Source organism: Archocentrus centrarchus, chromosome 8 (assembly GCF_007364275.1).
Source record: "Archocentrus centrarchus isolate MPI-CPG fArcCen1 chromosome 8, fArcCen1, whole genome shotgun sequence".
Taxonomy (NCBI): Eukaryota; Metazoa; Chordata; class Actinopteri; order Cichliformes; family Cichlidae; genus Archocentrus; species Archocentrus centrarchus.
This window is the reverse complement of record NC_044353.1, coordinates 269,614-292,500: the sequence shown is the minus strand read 5'-3', so window position 1 is coordinate 292,500 and position 22,887 is coordinate 269,614. Positions and strand designations below refer to the sequence as shown.

Below are 22,887 nucleotides of genomic sequence, written 5' to 3'. Positions count from 1 at the left end.
AAAGAGAAGACAAGCACACTTTAAGTATTGGAATGAGATATCCCTGAACATCACCTGGGCTGATGATCACATTTAAATTATAATGCTGTGAAAAAGTATTTGTCCTCCTTGTTAAATCATGAATTAACCACACTGTTTGGAAGTTCAGTTTCTCTGCCACACCCAGGCCTGATCACTTCAGACCTGCTAGATCAATAAATCCCTTAGAAGCCGTCTGACAAAGTGAAGCAGGCCGAAAGATCTCAGAAAGAAGCACATCATGCTAAGATCTACAGAACCAGAACAATCGCTGGTGCTAATGGCAACGCCTGCTAGCAAACTGTGGTGATGGCTGAAATTCTCAGCACAATGAGCACAACACACACACAGCTCTAGTGAGCAGTGGAGGTCTGGGAAAACATATCAGAGATGATCCACTCAGTGTTAAAGGTCGTTTTATCCCAAATGACGGAAATCCGTTGCGGGGACACAGAACCTTAATGCTGGTTAACGCGGGTGAAATGCTCCCCTCACATGGAGACACCTGAGCGAGGCAGAGTTTAAATGAAACAACGAAGCAACAAATTTGTGTTGAGTATTTTTTTTTTTTTTTTTTTTAAATAATCGAAGTATTCAAGTTACTCAAGGAATCGTTGCAGCCATAGTCAATTCAATTTTATTTATATTACGCCAACAGCCGCTGCCTCAGGGCACTTTATACTGTAAGGTTAGGGTTAAACCCTACAATAATTACAGAGAAAACCCAGCAGTCAAAACGACCCCCTATGAGCAGCACTTGGTGACAGTGGGGAAAGAAAAACTCCCTTTAACAGGAAGAAACCTCCATCAGAACCAGGCTCAGGGAGGGGGGGTCATCTGCCACACTGTGGAAGAGAGCCAGAGATGAATAATAATTAGGGGTGGGACTTTAACGCGTTAATTAATTACGGGGAAAATAACGAATTAAAAATTTTAACGCATTTTAATCGCACTTTGCACCGAATGTTTGCACGAGTTCCAGGCATACAGATTATATCGATGCACAATGTCAAAAATTCAGGGGCCGCATCCTTCGAAGGACCCGGCCCACATAGACCTCGCAGCCCACGAAGACCACAAAGGCCGGAAGTGAGCGGCTAGCCTTCATATCTGCGTCACCTGCCCTCACCTCTGCTTGGCTGATGTCGCCTAGCAACCGTGAGCGTGAAGCACAGCTGTGTTAAAACAGCTGGTTAAACGGAGAACGAACCTTTTCTCCTTTTTGTGGTTTAATTTTAAGTCTTTAGTTCAAAATAAGATGTTAAAACACGCAGGACACATTTCAACATCAAGGAATACAGCTGAGAGAATGATTAATTTCCAACTATATTAAGTGAGACATTAATGTTGAATAAAACTATCCAGTTATGAAGCTTAACTTTAACTTCAGGAGTTTGCTTATCACAGGAGCACTTCCACCCTTGTTGGTCTGTGTAGCAGACTGGTGGGAAAATGAACAACATTTTGAAGTTTAAGCTTATGTATACTGATTCATTCATCAACCAAACTTAAATTAATATTTAACATGTTAAATATTTAAATGCGATTAAAATGTGATTAATTTTGATTAATTAATTACAAAGCTCCTCATTAATTAGATTAATTTTTTTAATCGAGTCCCACCCTTAATAATAATTAATGATTAAATCCAGATTGGGGATATAAACAAAGTAAAAAGAAGTGAATAAAAAGCAACACTCACTGCATCATAGGAACCCCCCAGCAGCCTAGGCCTATAGCAGCATAACTAAGGGAGGTTTCAGGGTCACCTGATCCAGCCCTAACTATAAACTTGATCATAAAGGAAAGTTTTAAGCCTAATCTTAAAAATAGAGAGGGTGTCTGTCTCCTGAATCCAAGCTGGGAGCTGGTTCCACAGAAGAGGGGCCTGAAAGCTGAAGGCTCTGCCTCCCATTCTACTCTTAAGTATCCGAGGAACCACAAGTAAGCCAGCAGTCTGAGAGCGAAGTGCTCTGTTGGGGTGATATGGTACTATGAGGTCTTTGAGATAAGATGGGGCCTGATTATTCAAGACCTTGTAGGTGAGGAGAAGGATTTTAAATTCTATTCTAGATTTAACAGGGAGCCAATGAAGAGAAGCCAATATGGGAGAAATCTGCTCTCTCTTTCTAGTCCCTGTCAGTACTCTAGCTGCAGCATTTTGGATCAGCTGAAGGCTTTTCAGGGAGCTTTTAGGACAGCCTGATAATAATGAATTACAATAGTCCAGCCTAGAAGTAATAAATGCATGAATGAGCTTTTCAGCATCACTCTGAGAAAGGATGTTTCTAATTTTAGAAATTTGCGCAAATGTAAAAAAGCAGTCCTACATATTTGTTTAATATGTGCATTGAAGGACATATCCTGGTCAAAAATGACTCCAAGATTCCTCACAGTGTTACTGGAGGCCAAAGTAATGCCATCCAGAGTAAGTATCTGGTTAGACACCATGTTTCTAAGATTTGTGGGGCCGAGCACAAGAACTTCAGTTATATCTGAATTTAGAAGCAGGAACTTAGAGGTCATCCAGGCCTTAATGTCTTTAAGACATTCCTGCAGTTTAAAGGCCGTTTCACACCGGATGCGTTGCGTAAAAACGACACGAAATTCCGAATCTTTCGGATGCGAACCTGTCGTTGTAACCTACATACACACCGGACGTGTTGCGTTTTTGCGACTAAATCCTCCCAATATAACGCACGGTGAAAAAAAAATGCAGTCGACATCAAGCGATGATGTAATGAGGTCCTGATGTTTCTAAACAAGAGAAGGAAGAAAGAGTTTATGGGTTCATCCAACTCATAAGAAAGCAGCAGCAGGGAGAGTTTCATGGTTTGATCCAGGAGCTGAAGCTGCATCACGGATGCTTTCACTCAAATTTCAGGATGTCAGTGGGACAGTTTGAGCTCTTGTTGGCAGAGTTGGGATCACATGTGAGGAGGCAGAGGATAATTTCAGAGAGCAGCGTGTAGCTGTGTGTTTAAGGTAAAATATTATGATTTTATTGTTCCCACATCACTGTATATTCAGTTCATCTGTGCGCGTTTTGAGCTATGACCTCACATGTTGCTAAATGCAGCGCTCTGATTGGTCAGTCCTGTTTGTTCGCTTGCGAAAGTCAGAAAAAAATCGAACTTGATCCGAAAAAATAAATGCCGCAAATTCGTCCTGTGAAATGACGCGGTCGGTGTGAACGGCTGCATTAAGAACAGGAGAGTCTGAAAAATATTTTTAACGCACGAAACATTCGCACGGAATTTACGCGTCCGGTTTGAAAGGGCCTTTACTCAGCGACCACCATCATTAATACCGGGGTGCCGCAAGGATGTGTGCTGTCCCCCCTGCTGTTCACGCTGATGACCTACGACTGCTGTGCCAGATTTGAAACGAATCACGTCATCAAATTTGCAGATGACAACAGTGGTGGGCCTCATCAAAGACAATGATGACTCAGCGTACAGGGAGGAGGTACAGCAACTCATTGCCTGGTGTGAGAAGAACAACCTGCTTCTCAACGTAAACAAAACAAAGGAAATTACAGTGGACTTCAGGAAGAAAAAAACAACACACACCCCTCTCACCATCAACGGCAGTGCAGTAGAGTCTGTGAAAAGCACAAAGTTCCTGGGAGTGCACATCACAGATGACCTCTCATGGACTACCAACACCACTGCGCTGGTCAAGAAGGCGCAGACACGACTCCACTTCCTGAGAAGGATGAGAAGAGCTGACCTCCATACCTCTACTCTCACCACCTTCTACAGAGGTGCTATTGAGAGCATCTTGACCAGCAGCGTCTCTGTTTGGCACGGCAGCTGCCTAGCTGCAGACAAAAAGGCGCTACAGAGGGTGGTGAGGACAGCAGAAAAGATCATCAGGTCACCCCTATCAGCCATCCAGGAACTGTACACTTCACACTGTTCCAAGAGGGCAATGAACATCATCAAAGACACTACTCATCCAGCACACAGACTGTTCTCCCTTCTACCATCAGGGAAGCGGTACCGCAACCTGCGGTCCCGCACAAGCAGAATGAGTAACAGCTTCTTTCCTCAAGCAATTAGACTCATGAACACACTGAGGAAAGACACTTGAACATTCCATGCCATTTGGCATTTTACTCTTGCACCTTGTATTCAGATGTACACTTTTTCACTTTACTTCTAGGACCACTGATTGTACTTCTGCTGCTGCTATGTGTGTGTGTGTGTGTGTGTGTGTGAGGAGGGGGGGGGGTTGTGTGGTTGCGTGTCATGTCAGTATACTTATTACACACTGTGTGTGTGTGTTGTGTGTGTGAGTGAAGTGAGTGAGGGAGTGAGTGAGTGAATGAAGAGTGTGAATGAGTGAGCGTATTGTGTTGTATTGTATTGCACATGTCTTATCAGTATGTTAGTGTTCGAATGACTGTGCATATGTAAGTGTGTATTGTCTGTGTTTATGCTGTGAATGAATATGTCAGAGTAAGAATGGTAATTCATGTACGAGTAGGTTAGCTGTGTATGTGTGCGTGTGTGTGTGTGTGTGTGTGTATGTAAAGAGAGATTATTGTGAATGTCCTATTTAATTGTTTTTAAACTTGCACATTGGAGACTGGTCAAACGCAATTTTGAACTTCTGTGCTAACCCTGTTACATAGATTTTTGACAATAAAGTACACTTGAACTTGAACTCTTTAACTGTGGGCGATTGCAGCTGATGCACCTGTTACCTGCAATTACTTGCCATGAACAGCTGGTTATCCAATCCAGCCCAGCTTTATTTAAAAAGCACTTTAAAATCACCCACAGGGTCCAAAGTGCTGTACAATAAAACAACAAAATACATAAAACAACTCAACAAAATGCATTACAATACCTAAGAAATACATAATATATGCAAAGAACACAAAATATATAAAAACAGCTCAGAAACTCAGCAATTCATTTAATGTTAAAAGCCCACGATAAAAGGAGAGTTTTTAAAAGTGATTTAAAGTGCACGAGTGATGAGCCCTGTCTAATATGGAGTGGCAGATTATTCCAGAGATTTGGTGCTGCCACAGCAAAAGCCCAGTCCCCTCTGAGCTTAAACCTGATTTTAGGCACTGTCAGAAGCAGCTGGTCTGCCGACCTGAGTGACTGGGTGGGAGCGTAAGAGTGTGGCAGCTCAGAGATAAGTCCATTTAGAGATTTAAAAGCAAATAAAAGAATTTTAAAATGGATCCTAAAACGAACAGGTAACCAGTGAAGTGAAGCTAAAACAGGTGAAATGTGCTCATGTTTGCAGGCACCAGTTAAAAGCTGCCCAGCAGCATTCTGCACCAGTTGAAGGCGAGCAATAGCAGACCTGCTAAGCCCCAAATAAAGTGCATTACAGTAATCCAGCCGAGTGGTAACAAAGGTGTGGATTACTGTTTCAAAGTCTCACCTTTGGAGAATTGGCTTTATTTTGGCCAGTTGCCTCAGGTGAAAAAATCTCAACTTGTCTACAGCCTTAATGTGGCTATCAAGCTTCAAATCAGGATCTATTTTGACTCCTAAGTTTGTGATTGTTGGCTTGAGATACTGTGCCAGAGAGCCCAGATCTACCAGAGGGATCACAGAGTTGTTACCAAAACCCATCACCTCTGTTTTTTTCTCATTTAAACTTAGGAAATATAGAGCCAACCATGCCTTAATGTCACCCAAGCATTTAAATAATTGTGCCACTGAGTAGGAGTCCTTCCTTTTAAGAGGCACATATATCTGGCTGTCATCTGAATAGCAGTGGAAAGAAATACCATATTTTCTAAGTATTTGGCCCAGCGGTAATAGATAAAGAGAGAAAAGGAGCAGGCCTAGAACTGAGCCCTGTGGTACCCCCACACACAAGTGGAGCAGTGGAGGACACCAAGGACACCATTCACAAAGACCAACACAGAAACTCCTACTTGTCAAGTATGACTGAAACCAACTCAGAGCTGTGCTTTTGTTAAGAAAGGCAGACTAGAAATAGGCCTCAAGTTAGCCACCACTGTGGGATCCAGACCAGGCTTTTTTAATCAGAAGCTACACAATAGCATGTTTAAAATTTACAGGGACCACACCTGAGCACAGACTGCTGTTTATAATATTGAGCATAGCTGGCCCAACATTGGGAAAAATTTCTTTAAAAAGACAAGGAGGGAGAACATCATTTGGAGAACCTGAAGGCTTCAAGAGACCAACAATCTCCTGTAGAAACTCCAATGTTACAGGCTTAAAAGTGTCAGAAACAGCAGAGCAAGAGAGACTGAGGGAGTCCTTTGCAATACGGTCAGGACAATACACATGGACATTAAAATCTCCAGCAATAAGGACACGATCACAGTTGGGCATAATTTCAGATAGGAACACAGAAAAGTCATTTATGAAGTCCTTATTGTATTTAGGAGACCAACTGACAGGGCACACAGCACTGTGTGAGAGCGACCCAATTCAAATAAGAGCAGTTCAAAGCTGGTAAAGGAGGATGGCAGCCAAATTTGTTTACATGTAAACTCAGTCTTATAGACCATCAATAAACCTCTTCAACCTGATGTTCGTGGAGCATTAATGAAGCAGCAATCGTTCAGTTGGAGCTGGACTCACGAACATTCAACCAGGTCTCAGTCACAGAGGAAATCCAATTCATGGGAGATGAAGAAATCCTTCAGGATGAACGTTTTGTTCACTAGCAATCTGGCATTCACAGGCACATCATGTACATTGTATATAGTGTTATTATTATTATTAGTAGTATTAAGGTTAATATTGTTTGTTGATTTTATATATATTCTTTTCTTAATAGTGTGAATTATTATATCTTTATTTATATTTATAATAACTGCGGCTGCTGTTACACCCAAATTTCCCCTCTGTGGGACAATAAAGGCTGTTTCTTCTTCTTCTTCTTCATTCACCAAGCCAATCCGGGCAGAAGCCGGCAGGTATGGAGCGTCTGCCATCCGGGGAACACAACGCAGGGGCCGCAGATTCCACAGATTCACACCGCACCAATGGGGACATAGAGAGCAGGGGGAGCAAGGCAAGGACATCTCATCTGGGCTGGCGGCAGGTACCGTGCAGGTGTTGATGGGGTCCAGTGGGCGCCACGACACAGAGTCTAAGCCCCGATCTGGATTTAACTCTAGAAGCTAAATGTAAAGGCTCTAACTCAGCTTTCAGCCTCAACAGAAAACTGCTGCAGTTCCCTCTGGAGCAGTGGTACCTATGCCAAAAAAGCGCTGGGGCGCGGTAAAGGAAAGCTGGAATTGCTGATAGGAATGGGGGAAGAGGTTTATACCCACTATGGTCAAACTTATATAGAAGTTTGGTAGAACTTTTAATGTCTAATAACATTTGGCACTCATAAACTTGGGGTGGCTGTAGCTCAGTAGGTAGAGCAGGTCACCTACTGATCGGAAGGTCAGCGGTTTGATTCCTGGCTACTCAAGGCTGCATGCCAATGTATCCTTGGGCAAGATACTTAACCCCAAGTTGCTCTCCGACCATCCTGTCGGAGTATGAATGTGTGTGAATGTTAGTTAATTAAAAAAGCACTTAGCTTAGTTTAAACATGGAAGTGCTTGTATGAATGTGAGTGCATGGGTAAATGTAAACATGTTGTGTAAGCGCTTTGAGTGCTCTGACTGAGTAGAAAAGCGCTATATAAGAACTAGTCCATTTATGGTAAATGGACTAGTTCTTATATAGCACTTTTCTACTCAGTCTGAGCACTCAAAGCACTTATACAACAACTTATACAAGCACTTACTACAAGCACTTCCATGATTAACTAAGCTAAGTGCTTTAATTATCTAACATTCACACACATTCACACTCCAACGGTTGCATCGGAGAGCAATTTGGGGTTAAGTATCTCGCCCAAGGATACATTGGCATGCAGTCTTGAGTAGCCAGGAATCAAACCGCTGACCTTCCGATCAGTAGGTGAGCTCTACCTCCTGAGCTACAGCCACCCAAAAAAAACACCAGTGAAGCATTGGCCATTGTGAGCAGCAAGCAGCAAAAAACACAGCATTACAAAAACAGGCAGACGGCCAGCCAAACACACCAGCGCCATGTTCAAGCTCACCACTGAGACGTCTGATCAAACGCACTTTGAATTACCATAATTACATGACCATTGGTCCTACTGGAAAAAATTCAAATATTTCTGAAAGCTGAGAAATTGCACTTCACATCCAACATAGGGTTATTACTGTAATTGTTACTGGAAGCCTGTGAATGGTGGCACGGGCCCGTGGTAAGTAAAGGGTTAAAGGGATGTGTCATCTAGCTTTATGAATCGATAAAGCTAGGCATCATCTGCAATAAAAACAACAATGAAAATGTATGTAACGCTTTCTAATAATACTGCCTAAGGGAAGCGTATAGCGTAAATAAAATTGGTCCTAGCACAGAACCCTTTGAAACTCCATAATTAACCTTATCGTGTGAAGAAGACTCCCCATTTACATGAACAAACTGAAGTCTATTACATAAATATTATTCAAACCACTGCAGCTACAATTAACTAAGACAGCTGGGTCAGTGATGGCTTTTTAAATAATGGTTTAATTACTGCCATCTTAAAAGCCTGTGGTACATAACCAACTAATACAGACTGATTGATCATTTTTAAGATTGAAGCATCAGTTAATGGAAGGATTTCTTTGAGCAGTCTAGGGATCTAATAAACATGTTGATGGTTTTAGAAACTATTGAAGCTAACTCAGAAAGAGCAATCAGAGAGAGTCTAAACAAATACCAGCAGTGCTGAAAGCAGCCGAACATGAAGATAAATCTTTGAGATGGTTATGAATATTTTTTCTCTAATGGTTAAATGAAGTGTTCTTATTTTCTTCAGTCTGGATGGGTGGAGTCACAGCTTAATGATCGCACTTCCTACAGAAGAAAATGTGACTGTGACCTTAAGGTGTGCATTACCTGTGTGTACTCGGCCAGCTCGAAGTAGGCCTTGCCAATATGCGTGAGGACCCAGCCGGTGTTGTAGTGCAGGGGAGGCAGCGAGGTCAGGATGTTGATAGCTTCTCTACAGTTGTACGAGCACAGCGCCAAGTAACCTCGCCCCAGTTCCCGTAATAATGCCATTATGCTGTCTAAACACACAGAATGGGCAGGTGCATGAGTAGGCTGATTACAGCAGGCCCTGAAACAACCCCTGAGGAGGTGGAGTCTAAGGACATTATCTATTATCAGGTAAAGGTGGAGGTATACCTGCTGCAGCCCTCTGATACTGGGGGATCTTGGTCTCAGGTAGACTCAGACTGGGATCCAATCTCAGTATGTCCAGGCTCTCATTCAGGTTGCTGCTGTTTGATGTCTTTGCTGATTTACACTTTGTCTTCCTGTTGGGGATCTTTGTTGGGAACTTCATCTTCAGCTTCTTACTGTTCTCCTGCAGAGAGGAAGACGAGGGTCAGGAGGGTAAAAGCAGTACTCTACAGTGGGAGAAATAATTATTTGATCAACTGCTGAATTTGTAAGTTTGCACACTTCGAAAGAAATTAAAATTCTCTAATTTTAAGATTTTAGTAATTGGTAGTTTCAATTTATTGGATAGAGACAGAATATCAACCAAAAATCCAGGAAATAAAAAAAATTACATAAAAAACAGTAGTGAGACATTTCCCGTAGTTGGTCACCAGGTTTGCACACATCTTAGGAGGGATTTTGGCCCACTCCTCTTTACACAAACTTTCTTAATTCTTTTGGTTTCTAGAAGCTTCAGCTCCTGCCACAAATTTTCAGGCCTGTGGTCTGGAGACTTGCTAGAGGCCACTCCATGACCTCAATGTGTTTCTTCTTTAGCCAATCCTTTGGTGGCTTGGTGGTATGTTTTGGGTCATTGTGATGCTGGAAGACCCGTCCACAACCCATCTTGAGTAATCTAGCTGAAGGAAAGAGGTTCTCAACTAAGATTTTCTGGTCCATTGGCTCCTCAGTGTGGAGAAGTTTTCCTGTACCCTTAGCAGAAAAACAGCCCAAACACATAATGGTTCCACCTTCGTGATGCCAAAGAGCTCAATTTTGGTTTCATCTGACCTCAGCACCTTCCCCCAAGTCTTCTCTAAATCATTCAAATGTTCACTGGCAAACTTAAGACAAGCCTGTTCATGTGCCTTTTTGACCTTGAGGGCACTGTAAGATTTTAATCCATTATGGCATAGTATATTACCAATGGTTTTCATAGTGACTGTGGTCCCAAACTGCAGATCATTAACAAGCTCCTCCTGTGCAGCTTTTGGCTGATTCACCACCTTTCTCATGATCATCCTCAGCTCATGAAACAAGATCTTACATGAAGCTCCAGACAGACAGTCATTAATGCTTTTATATTTCTTCCATTTCTGAATAATCGCACCAACAGTTGTCACCTTTTCACCAAGCTTCTTGCTGATGGTCTTGTAGCCCACTCCAGCCTTGTACAGGTCTACATTCTTGTCCCAGATGTCCTTTGACAGCTCTTGCCCACGATGGTGGAGAGGTAGAAATGGAAGAAATCAATTCTGTGGACAGGTGAGCTTTATACACTTAAGATAAGATCAGGAGTATCACTTTTTGCTCCTGTGCCGGGCGAGTGGCAGCCTGTTGCAGCAGCTCCCATAGTTTCCTGCATTTTCTTGTGTTTTTCACTGTTTTTGCTATTTTTGTAGTTGTTGAAAGACTTGTTATCATATAAACCCGTGGTCCCCAACCTTTTTTTTTGCCACGGATCGGTTTAGTGTTAGAAAATATTTCCACGGACAAGCCTTTAAGGCGTGGTTGATAAATACACCACAACACTCTCTGGTTGCCATGATAATGTTTAAACATGCCTTCAAAATAAGATACACCTCAAAAACATGCATACAGTAGAAATCTCCTCAGTCGGATTCAAATGCCCCCATGGAATTTCATCCAACATCAAAAAAACAACCAAAAAATCCATCACAAGTATAAGTCAGATAAAATCAGTTTCTTTTAAATTATCTAACAGTTTGGGGTCTAATATCGAATTTGGCTATAATTGCTTCTGCTTCATCTCTGGATTTGCTTCTGCAAATTTTATAATCTCATATTTTTGCTTATAAGTGTGAGTTTGTTGCTTACACTTGCCACGATTGCCTCCTGTGAAATAAACTAAAGCATTGTTAGTGTATGTAGTTGTGTATGAACGAGCCAATGCATGGAAGTAGGTGGACGAGAATTGAGGAGGGCTTTAGCGCTAAAGTCATTCGATTTATGGATCACAACTAATTGGAAATGTATTACAATTGGAGCGGATTTTTCATCCAAGGTAGGTGAATATCCGACTGATTTAGGTGATGATTTTATTGAATTAACGTCAATAAAAATCGAGACCTGCAAATGCCATCCAACTAGAGCAAAAATCCGATTTGCGTGACTTCGACTTTTACTGTATAAAGCGCATGAAAATACAACTCACCGTAACGCTGAATCAGAGTGAGCCCTGAGCTTGTTTCTCTACAACTCATTTCGGTAACCGTGTTCGTCCTGTTATTTAATACATTATTATTTTAAATTGCCGTTCAAGATGGAATTTCTGCTCTGGGTCTCGGATTCTATCAACCCCCCCCCCCCTCCCCCTCCAAAAAAGTGCGACTTATAGTCCAGTGCGACCTATATATGTTTTTTTCTTCTTTATTATGCATTTTTTGGCTGGTGCGACCTATACTCCGGAGCGACGTGTAGTCCGAAAAATACGGTAATTCAAAGTTCCTTTGATCAGCCGCCTCAGCGTTAATCAGCTGTTCATAGCTAGTAGGGGCAGGTAACGGGTGCTTCAGCGACGATCACCTGGCAGTATAGGGTTATAATATGTATGCTGTGTGTGTGTTTCAGATGGCTCTCAAAATTATCGCTGCAAGCTGTCAGTCTGGGCATTCAACCAGTGGTTTGCGTGCCTCGATTTTCTTATTGTCGGGTTTTAAAAATGGCACGCTTGATTCTGGTGAAGGGGTCGCTCCCATGACTCCGCTAGTGATGACACTCCCTGGCCAGTCAGTGGCATGCTGGTCTTCCGCATCACATTTTCGGATCGCCTTGGATCGCTTGGAACCCCGGCTGAGTGGGGACTAAAAAAGTACCTGGTACTAATGGAAACACCTTCAAACCGCACCGAGTCGAGCTGCGCTGAGTAGACACTAATGGAAATGCAGCTTATTATGGACAATCCATCTCACCTACTCCACTCCACACTGCTGAGCAGCAGAGCTCCTTCTCCCTCAGACTGATTCAACCATAAAGAACGCTCCAGGAAATCATTCCTACCATTCTCCAGAAAATTGTATAATAACTCTTTTTTCTGTGACAGATGAACACACCTGTCAGGACATAAGATCCCACTCTTCCTTACCTATGTTTTTTTTTTTTTTTTTTTTTTAATATTTTATCTATTTTTGTTTCTATATGTATAGTTTTGCACTCATCGTTGTCACCCTCACTTTGATGTTTAGTTACTGTAGATTGCATTTTTTGTTGCTGCTGTAACACAATAATTTCCCTCGTGGGATCAATAAAGTATCTATCCATCTATCTATCTGTAATTGATTGATTGTAATCTCTGTGCTACATGGGCACATAGCCAATCAGTGAGAACCAGAATCCACTGGGTTGTGGTGAATCAAATACTTTTTTCACTCACTGAAATGTAAATAAATTTCTAACTTATGTAATATGTTTTCCTAGATTTTTTGGTTGATATTCTGTCTCAACTGAAATAAAACTATCATAAAAAAGCAGAGACTATTCATCTCTTTAGCAAAACTTAGTTTGCAAACTTCCATATTTAGCAGGGAATCAATTTTTTTGCCCCACTGTACATCAAGAAGGCAGTATACAGTATGTGGTGATACTACAGTGAGTACCTTGGCAGTAGAGCTGGCACTAGTAAACAATCTGGAGCTTCTTCTGGGCTGAACATTTGGAGGACCAGACATACTGGGACTGAGGACCTGAGGAGAGCCACTGAGAGACAGACAGGTGATCAGAAAAGGCAGGCAGCTCTAAATTGATAAAACAAAAAGGTCATAAAGTGAAATTATAAATGATCTGATAAACATAAAACAAACACACTTTAAAAGTAAACTCTCAACTGTTACTCTGATGGAAAAAAGGAGTTCAGAAAAGCTGAAAGACAGACACGTTTGGATCATCACTAAGTCTGCCAACATGGATCACCATGTGGAGTGAGAGGTGCAGTTCATGTTACTGGCCATTGTAGTTACCTGCTGTGAGGTGCAGAGGTCTGTGACTGGTTGAAGGGGATGGGTAAAACATCTCTACTGTTCCCGCTCTGACTGAAGACAGACTTTGACTGACTGATCCTGGAAACAGACTGAGAGGCAGAGAGACCGTTAAGCAGAGAGAGAGACAGGTGAGAAGAGGGAGAAAAACAATGAGACAGCTGAACACCATCATAAAGCTTGTGGAATGTTTGTGGCTCTCAAAAAGATTAATGTAACTTCCTGCTGTGTGAAGCCAACAGAAAGTGCCTTAAACCTGCACTGATTCTAATGGCCAGCAGAGGGCAACTCCTCTAACTGAATTCTATGAGAATGTGGACCAGCTGTGATCTCAGAAAACACCTGAGTTTATGGTCTCAGTGGCTAGTTCCAGGCCTTCGCTCAGTTCGAGAGTTCACAAACCAAAGGTGACATGACAGTGTCCACTCTATGCGCACGTGTACGCATTAACCAGCATCTAGGTATGTGTGTACCTTCTTGCTGGGGGCTGTAGTTTGTGTTTCCATAGTAGATGTATAGTTCTGTAGAAATGTGGGGTCTCCTGGGCTGGGTTCCAGGGGCAGGATACCAAAGCTACACACGCAAACACACACATTTTGTTAACACTTCCAGGTTCGCAAGTAAGCCAGCAGACTCACCTATGGAGGTGTAGTGCTTACCTTGGCGTCAGTGGGCTAAGAGCTGTAGGTCCCCCCAGTAAACTCCGCCCACTCTTAGGTTTGTTCTGTTTAGCTAAAAGTGAGCCAGCTGATGCCATGGAAACCGTGTTACCTAATAAGGACCCGGTTTCTGGTGAGATGAGGGAGGAGTCGATGTAGGAGACTGACAAATCAGATGTCAGCTTTCCGTTTGACGATTCAAGATTCAGACGATTCAACTCCTGAAAAACAAAAACACGTTTGCTCATCAGGTCCTCAGGGTTCAAAGGTCAAACACCTTTGTCAGGTCTATGCCTTCAGTCAAATAAACAACTTTTTATTTATAAAGATGCAAGCTTCACATAGCAAGAACTCAGCTGGTCTTCAAACCACCAACCAGAGTTAACCTCTACATCACTGGTGAAGTCTATGCCTTAGGTCAAAGGTCAAACACCCTTCCATCAGGTAAAAATGGATGGACTGCTGCATATGTGTTGCTCACCAATGTGTCCTGTGGTGTCTCCATGAGGGCAGTGTCTAGTCTATGGGAAGAGTTCTGGGCGGGGCTAACAGATGGAGGAGGCGGGGCTATGGAGCAGTTCTGTAGAGAGGACAACCTGAACACCTGATCTGGATCTGGTTTCTCTCCTGGAACAGAGTACCAAGAATTGAAGTGACTGAAGTCACATGGTGGCCCGATAAAGCTCATGATGCCAGTGGTGTGTGTGTATGTGTTACCTAGGTGACAGAGGTTCTGGAAAGGAGACCAGAGGAACGGGTTGAGAGTTAGACTTCTCTGGAAACACTCCGCACCTTTGGCAACACGATCTGTCTTACTGCTCAGAGAGAGAGGGGAGTCAGCAGAGCATTCATCATCCTCACCTGGTGGACTGCAGGCAAATTTGGTTCTTTTATTCTTTTTTTTGAGTGCATTTGGTTCTTACCAATAAATGTGCCCCAGTAATGACAGTGTGAAAGAGGCGGAGTCTCCAAACTCTGTGATGATGTCATCCTGACTCTTCTGTTTGTTCAGCACACCACCAATCAGAACCTGCTCTCCTTCAGCCAGCCTGAGAGACAGGTAGACAAGGCAGGTGGAGACAGAGAGGTGTGTGTGTGTGTGTGTGTGTGTGTGTGTTACGCCTGAATCATGCTTCTGTGTTGGGCCCACGATCATAACCGGAAATCCCCTCTGAACCCTACGCCGTAACCTTACGTGCACCTCTCGAGAAATGTCGGGTCAACCCCGTGTGGGGTTCGAAGGGGTTTCCAGTTACCTACACAAAGACCTGGCGCAGAAGCATAAAATCTGTGTGTGTGTGATTTCTTACTTGCTGAGCTCCACGCAGCACTTTGCCAGCAGGAATCGAACCTGTGGTGTGGAACAGCTGTGAGCCTTCAACAGCCGGTATGCTTTGTATGGCTTCCCCGAGCGGTAATAGCATGTGGCCAACAGGTAAAGCGCCTCCTCCGACCTCACTGAGAGAGACCGGTGAGAGACACAGTTGACACAGAGATAAGAAAAGACAGATGTAGGTACAAACAGACAGACAGATGTTACCTTCAGCATAGAGCCTCTCAGCAAGGAAAACAGCATCCAGGTAGGCATAATGGTTCAGAGCCTGCCACACTGCAGCCTGATAGAGACAGACAGGTTAACACCAGAACTGATACTTAGGTTACAAAGATTCAAAAATGTAACAAAACTTTTTTTTTCTTAGTACTGCAGGTGGTGTGTCAGGGCTTTCAAATTATGCCGGCGGCAGGCGCATTTTCCGCCTACTCCACCACTCTGCACCGTCTACTTTTTAATTTTCCTAAAAAAAAAATTTTTTTTGTGCTGTCCGCTGTCTCCATTTCCAGCGCCATGTGGCAATATTAACATTCTTTCAATCTGAGCCATTTGATTGGTTCACGACTGCCATGTGACTATTCGTATGGTCTGCTGCCATCATGGCTTCTCGTGCATGTAAGAGAAATAAGAGAAAACAGCAGCTGTCACAAGTGGCCGCCAGGCATGGGGACCAGATGATTGGGCTTAAGAAATGGTTCAAGCCCACGTCCGAGGTTGAAAGTAAATAATCTAGGTATACACGAACAATGCAAACAATAGAATTTTAATGATCAGATGAGAGAAGGGTCGCTGGCCTTGTGGAATGCGATCATCTGCATGATTTGATGATGAATTTCATAGCCGACCTGTTCATTCAGGGGCAAGTTTGATGATAAAATAATATGCATTAGCAGAGCTTCTGTACTTTTGAAGATTAACTTTCAAAATTATTTAAAATCAGAGGTGGGAAGTAACGAAGTACAAATACTTCGTTACTGTACATTTTTCAGGTATCTGTACTTTACTTGAGCATTTATTTTTCTGACTACTTGTTACTTTTACTACCTACATTTTTACACAAGTATCTGTACTTTCTACTTCTTACATTTTCAAACAGACTCGTTACTTTAGGTTTAACACGTCAGAGAGAAGTTTGCATTTCCGTCAAACATCAAACGTAGGAATAATAACATATAAGAGACAATCGTACTGGCGTATCCTCCATCACCGGGGCTTATCGGGTACAAAGGGATTAAATACACAAAAACATATAATTTATGTATCATTTATAGCGCTATAATCGGGCCGGACCGAGACCGCAAGTTGTGCTCGCGGCACATAAACAGCTTAACTAGCGCTACTGAAGAGGAGCGAGCATAAAGGGAGTAACGTGTGGCAGGTAAATGCAATGTTTCTAAATGCTTAACAAATATCAGCAAACACACAAAGTGTGTGCAGTTTGTCACACAGTGTGTCTGCGAGCTAAAAGAAGAGCTGCTGTATTTCAGGGAGAGCAAAGAGAGAGAAGTTCACTCAGCAATGGAGAAAGAGGAAGGAGAGGAAGAAGCGAGGCTAGATTTAAAGGTAAGGACTGCAAAACAAACTGAAGTATGCTGACTTCGTGTAATTCAAAGATTGTATGAAAATACTGCAGTTTAGTGTGTAATAAACACGTCAGCTTGTTGTACTGTATCTACAGTAAAGCTCTGTGTTGGTGCACAGAGGCTGTGTTCATGGTCAGAGTTACAGGTTACATCAGTGCAGCAGAGATGAGTTTGAATCAAAGCTGCTGATGCTGAGATTCATTCACTGAATCCAACATTTCTACAGCCTGTATGCTGTCAGTGTAGGGGATGGAGATCAGCTCAGAGAGCTGTGAAATACTGGGTTACATCTTTGTGAGTTCAGTTCATCCACACAGAGCAGTAAACCTCAGAGCAGCAGCAGCAGGTCAGCTGATCACAGCCTGCACACTAACATCATTTACTGCAGCTACAATAGAAAGCTGTGGTTCTTCTCCCCATGCAGAGCCACTACAGCTGATCTTAGGGTTCGTCCACCTTCTGAATCCCACTGTAACCCCTGAGTATCCTCATGTTGGTGTTTAGGTGGAGGCACAGTCACCCTCTACTATGGAGGACACAGAGAACAGAGCTGGGTTTAAATTCCCTTTAACAGTTTGTGTCCTACATAACAGATTCAAGCTGAGTGCATTCATTAGACTTAAAATTTAGATTGGAATAATGTTTCTATTCTCATGTACTATTTTATATTATTACAATAATATAGGATGAGGTTCAGTTAGCTTTACAGAAAAATAGCAGGTAGAAACATCCTCCAAAGAGCTACTTGTACTTTCTTACTCTGGAGTACATTTCAGAGCCTGTATTTTTTTACTTTAAAGATGTTGAACCAGTACTTTGATTATTTTTCACACAAGTACTTCTACTCAAGTACAGAATGTCAGTTTTGCCACCTCTGTTTAAAATTAAACCATAACATTGTTGAGATGCATTGCATATAAGTAATGGTTTGTGAACACATCAGCTGTGGTATTTCTTCCTTTCATAGTAGAAGTTGTTCATTTGTAGTAACTTTGATATATTTATGGGAGTACTGAATGAAAGTCTTTAAAAAGTAGTAAAATTTAGGGGATAGTACTCATAAAAGCAAAACAGATGGGGAAAAGATGCCCATGGAGGACAGCAAAGGTCTCGGTCATAAGGTGCCTGCTACTTTGGTGTGCCCCCCTGCTACTCCAAAACAATTTGAAAGCCCTGGTGTGTGCACCACCCACAGACAGTATAGCGCATAAAGCCAGCATTTCATGTTCAATAAACTGGCTCAAAGCTTTATTCTCTCTGAAGGCCAGCGGTCAGTGATAGCTGTGGTTGCAAAAAGGATTCCCGGTCATACAGAAGTCAATGAGATAATGACCTCTGACCTCTTAACAGTTTCCTACTGAGTTTGTGGGCTTAGTCACTCATTGTGATTTAAATGGAAGAAAAAATTAAGTCTGTTTTTGTAAATCTTGGTCATACTATGTTTCAAAATGGAAGACTGTCCATGGTATGCTTATAGGTTAGCCAATGAGCAACCGGTTTTGGAGTGAGACCCGCCCTTCCTCACCACATCTGGTTTTGTCTGTGGCTCCGAGGCTGCAGTTCTTCCAGGAATTGACAGGGGGAATGTTCTAAGCAGGGCTGGATAATACCATGATAAACATAATTACCACAAAATAACTTTAATATAAAGTTGACAAAATTCCATTAGACAGTATGAAAGGCCAATGACAATGAGACAATGATGTGACAAGCATTGAGTTAGATCAGGTGCAGGGCCACACCAATAAGCTCATCAACAGCAGCCCCAGTTTCTCATGTAGCCCCTTGGGGAAATTAACTGCTGCCTCTGACTCAGAGCTACATCAGGGTAGGTGGATCCACAGAGCAGCCGGCAGCAGCACCTGTGCACAGCAGTATGTTAGGAGTATGAGCGAGATAAAAGAGAAAATGACAACAGGAAAATTAATGAAAACTTGAGCACCAGCATCAAGGAGCACGACACGCCAACGGACGCAGCCCTAAACACTAAAGACGAGAACGCTGTCGATAAGAAGGTCTGAGGAGAGATTTTGACTGTTTAAAGTCCAACAAAGAAGAGAGCAGCTTCCACGCAGGTAGGCAACACCTGAATCACTATCACCATCTGAAGCAGCGTCAGCACCATCTCTCACGATGACACACTCTCACATACCACGCCTTCCAACAAACACAAAGACACGCAGTCATATCACGAATGCAACAGCCTCCTTTACTGTGAAAGACATGATAGCAGTGAGTCACTGACCCTCCCAGCTGCACACGTACAGACACAGCTGGACAATGTGTCAGACTTCCCTACCACGTCGGATTTATGGTCAAAAGTCACACAACTCATCCACAGGGTAAGTGCCCACCTCACTGAGATGCCACTGCTCTTACTGAGCCTTTCTGTAGCTTCAGAGCTGGATAATGTTCTACATTTATCACGTTCATCTTCTGTGAATAAAATAATATTTAAATTACTTATATCTTCACTTAGGCATAAACAGGAACTGTTAAGCTCTACAGAAACAGTGATTTGATTTATATTGTAATATTGATATCAGCTGATATGGGGGAAAAAAAAAAAGATGTTGCTTAAAAAAAAAATAAATAAAAAATTGCTCTCAGCTACCCTTACATGCTGAAGAAGCAGGCTGACACCCACAAGCACAAAAAAAAAAAAAACTGCCCGAGAAGATGGAGACCAGTGTGCTCGCCTCACTGGAAGAAAGGAAGGCTGTGACATCCTGGATGTTAGCACAGCTGCCACTGATCTCATGAGACATAGCCATTGCTAATGTTTTAACCTAACAGAGCAGCTGAATCTGATGTGTTTCAGGCCTGAGGAGCAGAGCCAAGGAGGTGAAGCTGCAGACTGAGGAGCAGCAGCGTGGACGGGGGCTGAAATGCTGTAGGCCCGGTGGGTGGAGGCAGATGTGGACGTGAGACTGTTGTATGTTTACAATAATAAATTGATTAAAATGTATTTCTTCCTTTGTTGCAGTCAGTCGGAAACTAGCTGTTCAAGTTGTTTATATGCCTTCTGGACTGTAACTAAAACCAGCTTCATTCAAAATTCATATTTAGCTTCTCCATTATGTTCTTCTTTTACAATGAAATTATTCAGATGTGCTGTTGTGTAAATCTGTGAATTCTAATGTGTATTTTAACTTTATGATCTGTAATGAAATAATGAGTCATTTGAAATTCCTAAAACTTCATCTTAAATCCATATTTTATCAGATCTTATTAGAAAATTTTGATGAAATGATAAAAATCATAAAACTACTTTTAAATGGAGGCAATAACATCTGTGGGATAATCATCTGTTTTTTTAAAATTGTGGAACAGAGAATCATCTGCTGTTCTGACATCCGTCAGTCAGACAGTCTTCTAAAAGGCTCTGAAGACGAATCTCCTCTCATCATGCTGGCTGTAAAACTCACTGTGTATCTGTTACTGAATGACTGCAGTGACATAACGCGCCGTCTCCAGGAGGGTGAATATGAACTCCTCCTTCCTGTGTCAAAAGGTGCACTCAGAGGAGAATCTCACACTCAGCTCTAATCACACATTTTATTCATTATTTCAGCAATAAATATCAAGTAATGTTTCAGCGCTGCCTGCACACACCGATCAGTATGGATCAATGCTCTGTGAGGAATCTGTTTATTATGGGCTATAAATATCAGGTTCCACTCTGTAGACACCTGTGTACCTGCGTGAGGCCACAGCTTGCTCAAGCCTAACTGGTCAGTATTCCCAACACACTGCAGGGAGTTCAGGTGTTTATGGAGGTGTTGCTGTATTCAGACCAGTGAGCTTTGTTCTTACTGAGGAGTCATCGACCAACAAGCTGACCATTAGCGGTGTCACTTCACTCTGCAGTCACAGTTTACCTGTGTGTGGTCACAAACACACCTGTGTGGGGACCATTTCCCATCAGTCTGCGGCTGACATGGCAGCTAACAGCTAGCAGCGAATGCAGTTCATGTTAACTACCGGGCAGCTAGTTGCCGTTAGCCTGTGTTAGCAGTGAGAGGCTAACGGCTAACTTTACCTGTTGCGGCTGACCTGCGGTCAGACTCTGACTTCAAAGTGAACAAACTCCCAAAGAGCCGTTTTTATAATTTTATGAACTTTAAAACTGTGTTTCTGCTCACTGATGTCGCTCCGCTGAATGTTAGCCGCAGCGTTAGCTGCTAACCGCGCTATGCTAACTCAGAACTCCGTTTGAATTCTTAACAATTCCTCTCTGCTCTCTCGCCTACACACATCTGAAACTCTGACACACTTGTGAACGTCGGACACTGTTCTCTGATAAATTCGGCGCATAGACTGTGACCCACACATAGCTGGTTACGGTGAAATATTAACTTTAAAGAGTGTCTGTCCGTACTCCGCGGGTCGTTACCCCTCCAAATGGATTCAGGGATCTTTGAACAGCCCTGCTGAGGTTCCGGATGGTTTTATTTTCATATTAGACAGTTTTCGTGTATTGGATGCGCGCCGAAACGATCTGCTGAACAGAAAATGCAATGAAAAATCAAAGAAGCTATCCCACTCTCACTTTATTTTGATTAGAAACAGCTGGAAGCTCAATCTGACAGATTTTTAAAGGAGCCTGACATGGCATATCTGAACTGTACCAGGTGGAAGCTAACAGCTCTGCGTGATTCAAACGAGCTATGACAGAAGGTAACCGGACTAATTACCACTAACAACCGCAGAAAACTCTCTCCGTGCTACCAGCGGCCCAGTGCGGGGCCTGCGGCCGAGGAACAACGCTCTCACCGCGGAATAAACGCACCGCCGAGGCCGAGACAGAGAGAGACACGGACTCATAAATGCTCCGCTCCCCACACGTGACAATGAACTAAGGGGGTATTTTTACCTGGACAGGTTCCTGCAGCACCGTCATCCCGCTTCGAGACTCCTTCTGTCCGCTCCGGGCGTCTCTTTTCTCTTCGTTCTTTCTTCACTTGAGACTCAGGAGGAGCTGCAGCCGAACATTTGAACATACCGACCGTTAGCAGCCGAGTACCGCCGAAGAAACCCGAAGAGCAGAAAAGGCCGCGACGAACACAAACGACTGTCAAACGGAAAAAAGCCGAAGTAGCTATTGTGCCATCTAGTGGTAAAATCACTTAAAGCGGGTAAAGTGTTCTGTCGCCTCCTGGTGGTCACATTGATTTACTGACTTTACTACGGTTATTCTATTTTTTTAAATTTAGCTTGTAATTTTGATTTCCCAGAGTGGGTATATTGCTACTTCTACTACTCATCATATTCATCATCATTATCAAAGGCTTCTTTGCAGCACAGAAGCCCCTCAAGGAAAAGTCCTTTGATCACTCTGTGGTGGCATCAGCAATGTTAGATGGAGTAATCTGCACGGTACCAGCATAATGGCAGCAGACAGGAAGAGACTGAACAAAATCATAAAGAGGGCTGGCTCTGTCTTTGTCATGGTCCTGGGCCAGTGGCCCAGTGTTTGAGTGCTTTTTGTGAAGTTCAGTGTGTTATAGTTGTGTTTTCTTAGGTTTCCTTACAGATTAGATCCTCAGTTTGTTATTGTTAGGTGCTCTGTTATTAGTTATTTGTATGTTTTTTCTGGTTTCCCTTTGTTCTGGTCTTCCCTGTGTTCCTGTGTGTTTTGTCCCCATGTCTTGACTCATCTGTGTTTAGTTTCCTTCCCCTGGTTTCCTTGTGTGTGGTGTTTAGGTTCCTCTCCCGTAGCTTTAGTTTAGTTCTCCCTGTGTTTTCCCTTCTTGTCCCTCCCCAGGATGCCAGCCTGTGTGTTCAAGTAGGTGTTTGTTAGTCATATGTTTAGATTCCCTCTGTCAGGTTTTCGTGTGTCTAGTCTGTGTGTGCGTCATGATTGGTCACTTCCTATTTTATTTTGACAGTGTCATGTTCCTTTTGTATTTTGTGTTTAGTTTTGTTTCCTCTGTGTTATTAGTTTCATTTGTTTCACCTGTTCCCTGTTGTTTCCATTTGCGCTAATTATCTTGTGTGTATTTAAGCCCTCAGCTTTCATCTGTTCATTGTCGTGTCATA

General features: G+C 42.8%; 1 protein-coding gene across 3 annotated transcripts in view; it reads right to left on the bottom strand.

Moving 5' to 3' along the window:
• cdc27 (cell division cycle 27) overlaps positions 1–21,890 on the bottom strand; it is a 32,397-nt gene extending 10,507 nt beyond the window's left edge. For 2 of the 3 annotated variants that reach the window (XM_030735808.1, XM_030735809.1), the window contains exons 1-11: positions 21,722–21,878; positions 15,240–15,545; positions 14,853–14,978; positions 14,647–14,744; positions 14,411–14,556; positions 13,930–14,150; positions 13,744–13,843; positions 13,253–13,362; positions 12,893–12,992; positions 9,240–9,420; positions 8,949–9,121 (exon numbers count right to left, since the gene is read on the bottom strand). In XM_030735808.1, coding sequence (XP_030591668.1) covers positions 8,949–9,121; positions 9,240–9,420; positions 12,893–12,992; positions 13,253–13,362; positions 13,744–13,843; positions 13,930–14,150; positions 14,411–14,556; positions 14,647–14,744; positions 14,853–14,978; positions 15,240–15,517 — 1,533 coding nt within the window. In that variant the 5' untranslated portion in view covers positions 15,518–15,545; positions 21,722–21,878. Of the gene's footprint in view, positions 1–8,948; positions 9,122–9,239; positions 9,421–12,892; positions 12,993–13,252; positions 13,363–13,743; positions 13,844–13,929; positions 14,151–14,410; positions 14,557–14,646; positions 14,745–14,852; positions 14,979–15,239; positions 15,546–21,721 lie in introns of all 3 variants that reach the window. The other variant, XM_030735810.1, reaches the window with a different exon arrangement.
• Positions 21,891–22,887: the final 997 nt, after the last annotated feature.